This window comes from Portunus trituberculatus, chromosome 2 (assembly GCF_017591435.1).
Source record: "Portunus trituberculatus isolate SZX2019 chromosome 2, ASM1759143v1, whole genome shotgun sequence".
NCBI classification, from domain to species: Eukaryota; Metazoa; Arthropoda; class Malacostraca; order Decapoda; family Portunidae; genus Portunus; species Portunus trituberculatus.
The window spans coordinates 6,599,858-6,609,857 of record NC_059256.1 but is presented as its reverse complement, the minus strand read 5'-3'; the positions used below and the strand labels follow the sequence as shown (position 1 = coordinate 6,609,857).

The 10,000-nt window shown below is 44.9% G+C and overlaps 2 protein-coding genes across 6 annotated transcripts in view; one reads left to right on the top strand and one right to left on the bottom strand.

The window, feature by feature from the left end:
* The window catches only part of LOC123503980 (high affinity cAMP-specific and IBMX-insensitive 3',5'-cyclic phosphodiesterase 8A-like), a 32,472-nt gene extending 30,753 nt beyond the window's left edge, over positions 1-1,719 (top strand). For all 5 annotated transcript variants that reach the window (XM_045254182.1, XM_045254172.1, XM_045254164.1 and 2 more), the window contains one exon: positions 1,076-1,719. In XM_045254182.1, the coding sequence (XP_045110117.1) occupies positions 1,076-1,275 (200 nt within the window). In that variant the 3' untranslated portion in view covers positions 1,276-1,719. The remainder of the gene's footprint in view (positions 1-1,075) is intronic.
* A 2,882-nt stretch (positions 1,720-4,601) lies between these two features.
* LOC123504011 (glutamate-rich WD repeat-containing protein 1-like) overlaps positions 4,602-10,000 on the bottom strand; it is an 8,700-nt gene continuing 3,301 nt past the window's right edge. Inside the window, exons 3-8 of the mRNA XM_045254217.1 lie at positions 9,359-9,493; positions 8,107-8,308; positions 6,720-6,891; positions 6,370-6,535; positions 5,430-5,594; positions 4,602-4,755 (exon numbers count right to left, since the gene is read on the bottom strand). Coding sequence (XP_045110152.1) covers positions 4,618-4,755; positions 5,430-5,594; positions 6,370-6,535; positions 6,720-6,891; positions 8,107-8,308; positions 9,359-9,493 — 978 coding nt within the window. The 3' untranslated portion in view covers positions 4,602-4,617. The remainder of the gene's footprint in view (positions 4,756-5,429; positions 5,595-6,369; positions 6,536-6,719; positions 6,892-8,106; positions 8,309-9,358; positions 9,494-10,000) is intronic.

Genomic DNA, 10,000 nt, shown 5'->3' with positions numbered 1-10,000 from the left:
AGTGTTTGGGTGTGTGTGGCAGTGTTTGGGTGTGTGGCAGTGTTTGGGTATGTGTGTGGCAGTGTTCTGGGTGTGTGTGGCAGTGTTTGGGTATGTGTGGCAGTGTTTGGGTATGTGTGGCAGTGTTTGGGTATGTGTGGCAGTGTTTGGGTGTGTGGCAGTGTTTGGGGTGTGTGGCAGTGTTTGGGTGTGTGTGGCAGTGTTTGTTGTGGCAGTGTGGGTATGTGTGTGTGGCAGTGTTTGGGGGTGGCAGTGTTTGTGTGTGGCAGTGTTCTGGTTTGTGTGTGGCAGTGTTTGGGTGTGTGTGGCAGTGTTTGGGTATGTGTGGCAGTGTTCTGGGTATGTGTGGCAGTGTTCTGGGTATGTGTGGCAGTGTTTGGGTATGTGTGGCAGTGTTTGGGTGTGTGTGGCAGTGTTCTGGGTGTGTGTGGCAGTGTTTGGGTATGTGTAGCAGTGTTCTGGGTGTGTGTGGCAGTGTTTGGGTGTGTGTGGCAGTGTTTGGGTATGTGTGGCAGTGTTTGGGTATGTGTGGCAGTGTTTGGGTATATGTGGCAGTGTTTGGGTGTGTGATCTATTGGAGGAAGAGGAAGAAGAGGAGGAGGAAGAGGAAAATTTATTGTAAGTAATCTTTGTATATAAGTATTGTAGAGACCAACACCACCACTACCACCACCACCACCACCACTGTATATAACAAATCACATAGCTAGAGTCACCAAAACACTCATAAAAACACCAAAAAGCCACAGGGAGGGACTTGAGGCATTAGGGTGAGGTGCGTCAGAATCTAGGGTGCGTCCACACTCCCCACACACCCTCCTGTGCTAAGACAGCAGGTCACAGTGGGTAGGGAAGGGTGACGGCAGGATTAGACACACCACAACATGCAGGGATAGGGTGACAGAACAGTGGTATAGGGTGAACTGTATAGCGCACACTTGACTCGTTCACCAAGCAGAAATGGGTGTGGGGTATCTTTCTGTGGTGTGTGAGTGTGGACGCAGGTTTAGGGAGGACAGACGCACCCTCACACACACCCCACACACCCTAAACTCACCGTTCGCACCCTCAACAGCTTTGGCAGACATCCCCGAGCTTCTAGAATACTTAAGAATGAATTATTTGTATTGGAAGGAAGAGGAGGAAAGAAGTGAGAGAGCAAGCACATACACTCCCTCCCCCCATGCACCACCACCATCACCACCTCTCTCACCACCTACTGAGGACGGGAACATTAAGGAGGAGGAGGAGGAGGAGGAAGAGGAGCAAGGGTAGTTTATAATGTATGTGTGTACGTGTGTGTGTGTGTGTCGAACTTTTTTCATACAGAGAGAAAGTGAGATAGTTTTAATTGTGCCAAATTATCGTAAGTTCGAGAGAGTTACAAATACTTGAGATATTACAGATTATTATTGTTATTACTATTGCTAGGGAGTGTTGAATATTAAAAAGTATATATATTAATGTACAGTTAACAATAATTTTAATGTTAAACGAATTTACTAATAATATTTTTAATGAGAGAGTTTATGGGGGTCGAGATTATTATTATTGTTATTATTATTACGTAGGGTAAATGTTATTAATTAATTATATATATATATTTATGAAAGATTTATTGTAGTGTGTGTGTGTGTGTGTGTGTTTTAAATTAAGTAAAGTATATTAATTAAAACACTCATAAGTTTGAAATTACTTTACTAAACAGTAGTAATAGTTCTCTCTCTCTCTCTCTCTCACCACAGCCCTCCCCCCCCCTTATATATATATTACCCTTCTCCTCTATCATCCTCCTTTTCTTCTTCTTCTCTCTCTCTCTCTCTCCTGTCTTTCTTCTTCTTCTTCTTCTTCTTCTTCTGTAATAAAAATGTCAAATTAATATTACTTTTCCTCCTCCTCCTCCTTCCTTCCTCCTCCTCCTCCTTCCTTCCTTCCTCCTCCCTTCCTTCCTTCCTTCCTTCCTTCCTTCCTTCCTTCCTTCCTTCCTTCCTTCCTTCCTTCCTTCCTCCTCCTCCTCCTCCTCCTCCTCCTCCTCCTCCTCCTCCTCCTCCTCCTCCTCCTCCTCCTCCTCCTCCTCCTCCTCCTCCTCCTCCTCCTCCTCCTCCTCCTCCTCCTCCTCCCTTCCTCCTCCTCCTCCTCCTCCTCCTCCTCCTCCTCCTACTACTACTACTACTACTACTACTGTTGCAAATACTCAAAAAAAAAAAAAAAACTAATTTTAAACATTTTTTCAATTTCAATTTACAAAAAGTATTTATTTTTATTTTCTGCTCAAAAAAAAAAATTAATAAATAAATAAATAATTTCTATACTCATTAAATTAAGAAGAGAGAGAGAGAGAGAGAGAGAGAGAGAGAGAGAGAGAGAGAGAGAGAGAGAGAGAGAGAGAGTTTAAAAATTTGAGAACTCTTTAAAGAAAATAAAACTTGAAAATCTAAAAAAAAAAAAACTAGAATTATTGAAAGAAAAGAGAAAGTGAGAAAATTAGAGAGATTGAAATTAAAGAAAGTGAGAAAATTAAAGAGAGAAAAAGGAGTGAGAAAATTGAAGAAAGGGAAAAAAGTGAGAAAAAAAAAAGAAAGAAATTTAAAGAAAGTGAGAAAATTAAAGTGAGAAATTTAAAGAAAGTGAGAAAATTAAAGTGAGAAATTTAAAGAAAGTGAGAAAATTAAAGACAGAACAAGAAAAACAACCAACATTTTGCTCAAGTGTTCACAAACAAATAAAACTAGAGAGACAAACAAACAAACAAACAAACTAATGCTCACTTAATTGTGTGTATACTTATGTGCGTGTGCGTGTATGTGCGTGTGTGTACGTAATATACCCCCCTTCACCCCAGTGTGTACACCTCCATTAAGAAAAATCGTGTGCGTTTTTCAAAATACGCACATGTCTGTCTGTCTGTCTGTCTGTCTGTGTACGCATTTTCAAGACACGCACATACCCCTGTGACTGTTTTTTTGTGGATTAAGACGCACACACACACACACACACACACACACATACACACACACACACGCACACATATAAACGCACATGAAATTTCTGTGTGCGTGTGTGTGCGTGTAGATTGCACAAGGCTGGCCCTGTGTGCACCTTCCCTCTCCCTTCAAACGCACACACACGCACACACACACACACTGACTGCCAAGAAACGTACATGATTAATTCTCGTGTGTGTGCGTGTGTGTACGTGTGTGTGTGTGTGTGTGTGTACGTCGCTAGGTTAGGTGTGTACGCATTTGTGTACGTAAAAATTAAGTCGTGTACGCGTCTGTGTGCGCGTAATGTCATGTGTGTATAACTGACCCCTATACTTACATATGTGTACAAAGAACTGCATTTTCTTCATACACACACTAAAGAAAACGGGAAGAGGGAAGCAACAGAAAACGGGAAGAAGGGAGGAAGCAACAGAAAACGGGAAGAAGGGACAAGGAAGCAACAGAAAACGGGAAGAAGGGACAAGGGAAGCAACAGAAAACGGGAAGAAGGGACAAGGGAAGCAACAGAAAACGGGAAGAAGGGACGAGGGAAGCAACAGAAAACGGGAAGAAGGGACGAGGGAAGCAACAGAACATGGGGAATGAGAGAAGCAACAGAAAACGGGAAAAGGGAAGCAACAGAAAACGGGAAGAAGGGGCGAGGGAAGCAACAGAAAACGGGAATTTACGTCGGGAAGTGAAATAATAATAATAATAATAATAATAATAATAATAAATAAATAAACAAAAATAATAAAAAATGTAATTATTATTATTATTATTGGCACTTCTCTTTCAAGAGAGAGAGAGAGAGAGAGAGAGAGAGAGAGAGAGAGAGAGTAAAAGTGTGTGTGTGTGTGTGCAAGAAAATGTCTATGGTTTCTTTTTTATTCTCTCTCTCTCTCTCTCTCTCTGTGTGTGTGTGTGTGTGTGTGTGTGTGTGTGTGTGTGTGTGTGTGTGTGTGTGTGTGTGCCTTCGTTCTCCCATTGAGGTGTATAGTAATAAATTATTCAATGTGTAACCTATGTGTTTTACTGAGAGAGAGAGAGAGAGAGAGAGAGAGAGAGAGAGAGAGAGAGAGAGAGAGAGAGAGAGAGAGAGAGAGAGAGAGAATGAAAAGAAAAAGAATAATTTAGGATATTTAAGGATAAAATAACACTCTCTTTTCCCTCACTCAAAACTTATTCTCTTCTCTCCCTCCTCCACCACCTCACCCTAACCCCAACAATGACCTCTTCACCTCTCTCTCTTTCCTCAACCTCTCCTGACCCACGACCTCTTGACCTTTGACCTCTAACCCCAACACTGACTGACATCTGACCCCAGCACTGACCTCTTGACCTTTGACCTCTAACCCCAACACTGACTTCGACCTTTAACCCCAGCAATGACCTCTTGACCTCTGACCTTTGACCTCTAACCCTAACACTGACCTTGACCTAACCTAACCTAACCTGACCTTTGACCCCTAACCCCAACACTGACCTTGACCTTTGACCCCAGCAATGACCTTGACCTTTGACCTCCTGACCTCAGCAGCTGATGGTCTTAAACAACCCCAACACTGACCTCTAACCCCAACACTGACCTTGACCTTTGACCCCAGCACTGACCTTTGACCTCCTGACCTCAGCAGCTGATGGTCTTGAACACATTGAATCCAGTGTGTGCGGTGGAGACAACCAGGCCGGGGATCTGAGGGTGCCAGTGCAGCTCCTTCACCTCCTGCTGGCCCCGGTGCACAAACAACAGCTGCTCTGGCGTTTCCTGGGGGGGGTAGGGGCTGTTAGGAAGGTGCTGGCTGGTGTTGGGTACGGTATGGGGTGTTCTTGTTAGCCACGGGGTATGAAATGTTAGGATTGGTTTGGTTAGGAGTGTTGAAAAGTTTGGTTAGGAAAGGTTAGGTTACAGAGTCTTCAAAAGTTAGGAATGGTTAGGTTAGGAACATTAAAAAGTTAGGAAAGGTTAGGTTAGGAACATTAAAAAGTTAGGAAAGGTTAGGTTAGGAGCATTCAAGTTAGGTTAGGTTAGGTTAGGAGCATTCAAAGTTAGGAAAGGTTAGGTTAGGAGCATTCAAAAGTTAGGAAAGGTTATAGGTTAGGAGTGTTTAATTAGTGTATCTGGCATGTCCTGGGGGGGTAGGGGCTGTTTGGGTGGTGTTGGGTACGGTATGGGGTGTTCTAGTTAGGTACGGGGTGTAAAAATGTTAGGAAAGGTTAGGTAGGGAGTGTTAGGGTGGTCCTCCTCCTCCTCCTCCTCTTCCTTACCTCCCTCACTTCCTCCTCCTCCTCCTCCTCCTCTGGTCCCTCCTTCTCCTCCTCCTCCTCTTTCTTCTGCTACCTCCCTCTCCACAATCAGGTCCTCCTCCTCCTCCTCCCTCATCTCCCTCCTCCTCCTCCTCCTCATTCCCTCCTCCTCCTCCTCCTCCTCCTCTTCCTCACCTCCTCCTCCTCCTCTGGTGCCTCCCTCTCCACGGCCAGGTCCCACTGCAGTATGGCATCATCTTCCCCCCCGCTGGCCAACACAGACCCCTCGGAGCTGTGCCATTCCACTGTGGTGACCGGTGCTGTGTGGTGCTTCAACTCTGCCACAGCACCACCACCGCCCTGGGAAGTTAGGAAGGTTAGTTAGGAAGGAGAAATGGTAATAAGAATAATACTAATAATAATAGATAAGAAGGAAAGTTAGGAAGGTTAGGTTAGGGAGGACTAATGGTAACAAGGAATGGCACACACACACACACACACACACACACACACACACACACTCATTCTTTTTCCTTCTTCTTCTCTTTCACCACACACACACACCACAAACCTCCTCCTCCTCCTCCTCTTCTTCTCTTTCTCTCACCTCCTCCTCCTCCTCCTCTTCTTCCTTTTCACACACACACACACACACAAACGCAAACAAACTTCCTCCTCCTTCTCACACACACACAAACACACATCATTCTCCTCCTCCTCCTCTTCTCTCTCACCACAAACCACCACCTCCTCCTCCTCCTCCTCCTCCTCCTCACACACACAAACACAAACGCAAACACCTTTCTCCTCCTCCTCCTCACACACACACACCTTTCTCCTCCTCTTCTTCTTCTCTCTCACCACAAACCTCCTCCTCCTCCTCCTCCTCTTCTTACACACACACACACACAAACCTCCTCCTCCTCCTCACACACACACACCTCCACCCTCCTCCTCCTCCTAACACCCAAACAAACACACACCTTTCTCCTCCTCCTCCTCTTCTTTTCTCTCACCACAAACCTCTTCCTCCTCCTCCTCCTTACATACACACAAACACACACACACACACCTCTCCTCCTCCTCCTCACACACACAAACACACACCCTCCTCCTCCTCCTCCCCGCCACACACCTGCATGTTCCGAAGATCCCACACCCTCACACACCCATCGTCACCCCCCGAAGCCAGGAATGGTTCACAGTGGTTCCAGTGAAGGACGTTGATATCTGTGGGGTGTGCGTCACTGGTGATCATGCAGGCCTTGTTTGGGGGGGCCCGCACGTCCCACACTCGTATACTGGGGGCGGGATGAAGGGGTGTGTTTAGAATAGAATAGGTTAGGTTAGGTCACACACACACTGGAGAGAGAGAGAGACGAAAGAAAAAGTTTAGTTTATTTTTACATTAGAGAAAGGGAAAAAAAGGTGCTCTCTCTCTGCATGTGTGTGTGCTTTCTCTCTCTCTCTCTCTCTCTCTCTCACCTCCTATCCACAGAGCAAGAGGCAAGGACGCTGGCTTCCGACGGTGACCACTGCAAATCCTCCACAGATGCAGTATGGCCAGCCAGGGGGGCGCCTCCCACCTGCCACCGCGCCCCCTCCTGTGGTCGCCAGATGTAGATAGCTCGCTGGCAGTCCCCTGTGGCTAAAGTACCTGCGGGGGGGAGGGGTAGGTAAGAGAGGGGGGTGTAAGAGGATGTGGTAAGATTTGAGAGGGCTGAGTGGATATTTCACTACTACTACTACTACTACTACTGCTGCTACTGTTGTTTATAATGTAATGTTAATCTGTCACTAGGTCCATAACTTTTTAAAAATCGCTATATTCTCTCTCTCGACTGTTTTCCAAGGCCACAGAGATGACTGGCGGGGTTTTCAAGAGTGTTTCTCCAGTTAATAGTGCAGAAATGTTGTTAATCTGTCACCACAACCACAAAAACACCCTTAAAAACCCGCGTCACTTCAACTAGAGCCTTTGGAGTGTGGAAATGTTGTTAATCTGTCACCACAACCACAAAAACACCCTTAAAAACCCGCGTCACTTCAACTAGAGCCTTTGGAGTGTGGAAATGTTGTTAATCTGTCACCACAACCACAAAACACCCTTAAAACCCGCGTCACTTCAACTAGAGCCTTTGGAGTGTGGAAATGTTGTTAATCTGTCACCACAACCACAAAACACCCTTAAAAACCCGCGTCACTTCAACTAGAGCCTTTGGAGTGTGGAAATGTTGTTAATCTGTCACCACAACCACAAAAACACCCTTAAAAACCCGCGTCACTTCAACTAGAGCCTTTGGAGTGTGGAAATGTTGTTAATCTGTCACCACAACCACAAAAACACCCTTAAAACCCGCGTCACTTCAACTAGAGCCTTTGGAGTGTGGAAATGTTGTTAATCTGTCACCACAACCACAAAACACCCTTAAAACCCGCGTCACTTCAACTAGAGCCTTTGGAGTGTGGAAATGTTGTTAATCTGTCACCACAACCACAAAAACACCTTAAAAACCCGCGTCACTTCAACTAGAGCCTTTGGAGTGTGGAAATGTTGTTAATCTGTCACCACAACCACAAAAACACCCTTAAAAACCCGCGTCACTTCAACTAGAGCCTTTGGAGTGTGGAAATGTTGTTAATCTGTCACCACAACCACAAAAACACCCTTAAAAACCCGCGTCACTTCAACTAGAGCCTTTGGAGTGTGGAAATGTTGTTAATCTGTCACCACAACCACAAAAACACCCTTAAAACATCAAACAGAACCACAAAAACACCCTTAAAAACCCTCACAACATCAAATACAACCACAACAACACCCCAAAACACTCACAACAACAACAACAACAACAATAATTAACCAACTCACCAGGTTTCACAGGTGACCAATCAAGTGCAAATCCTTCTGACCTGTGACCTCGGAATGTGAAGAGAGGAGGCTCATCTCTGCCTTGGTCTGACCCGACATGACCCGCGTCCACCTCCTCCAGTAGTGGGGTCAGCTCCCAGACACTGACCTGACCTAGTTCTGACCAGACAGCTGCGATTGGTACATTGTTGATTGTGGTGGCCTGTGGAGAGAGAGAGAGAGAGAGAGAGAGAGAGAGAGAGAGAGAGAGAGAGAGAGAGAGAGAGAGAGAGAGAGAGAGAGAGAGAGAGAGAGAGAGAGATTAATGGCCAGTCATCACTATTTTAACTCCTTCAGTACTTGGACACATTTTTACCTTGAGATTTGTGTACCATTAGACCATTTTATTGACATTAGCAAGTATGGAGGGCACAAGATTAATGGCCACAGTCTTCACTATTTTAACCCCTTCAGTACTGGGACACATTTTTACCTTGAGATTTGTGTACCATTAGACCATTTTATTGACATTAGCAAGGGTCTATGGAGGGCACAAGATTAATACAGTCTTCACTATTTTAACCCCTTCAGTACTGGGACACATTTTACCTTGAGATTTGTGTACCATTAGACCATTTTATTGACATTAGCAAGGGTCTATGGAGGGCACAAGATTAATGGCCACAGTCTTCACTATTTTAACCCCTTCAGTACTGGGACACATTTTTACCTTGAGATTTGTGTACCATTAGACCAATTTATTGACATTAGCAAGGGTCTATGGAGGGCACAAGATTAATGGCCACTGTCTTCACCATTTTAATCCCCCACATGAGTTTGTGAAGGTGTACAAAATCACCAAATAGTCACCACAAGGAATAGGGAAACACGTCATGCTACTGAAGGGGTTAAACAACAGTAAGACACACACACACACACACATTGCATCCTTTGTGACAGCACCTCAGACGACATTTGAGATAGGATTTTGCAGGATTTGAAGGACATTTTGTTGTGGTGTCAAAAAAAAAAAAATTAAAATAGGGCCATAAATCTACTACTACTACTACTACTACTACTACTACTACTACCACCACCACCACCACCATACCACCAAAACACCACAAAACTCACTCAAAACACCACAAAACACACTCAAAACACCACAAAACACTCAAAACACCACAAAACACACTCAAAACACCACAACAAACACACTCAAAACACCACAAAACACCACAAAACACCACAAAACACCACCACCACTCCTTACCCTTATCCTGTTGACCCCTCCATTATGCTTGAAGGCAGCCGAGGCGATCTGTGGCTCCCTTCCTTCATCTTCCTCATCCTCCAATTCACTCTCACTCTCGCTCTCTCCCTCCTTCAGACGGGATAGCTGGCTGACCTGTGGGGGAAGGAGGAGAAGGGAGAGAGAGAGGGAGAGAGAGACACAAACTTCAATCAAACGTCAAGAAGTTATAACAGACAGTTTGGGTTCAGGACAGAGCGGTGTTGTGTGTCAAACTTATTAAACTTGTACTGTAGGGCAATGGAAGGCGTGGCGAGCAGAGATGGCTGGGTGGAGAGAGTGTACATGGACATTTAAAAGGCATTTGATTAAGTCCCTCACGGAAGACTCCTTTGGAAACTAGAGAACATAGGAGGACTGCGTGGAACCTTGCTCAAATAGAACACAGATTATTTGAAGGATAGGGAAAGGAGGACTGTGATTAGAGATATATACTCATCTTGGGGTAAAGTAACTAGCAGGGTGCCACAAGGGTCAGTGTTAGCCCCCATTATGTTTCAGGTATATGTAAACGGCATTCACATTGGGATAAACACATACACACACACACACATTGAGGTAAACAGCTATATAAATTTATTCGCTGATGATGCAAAGTTGCTA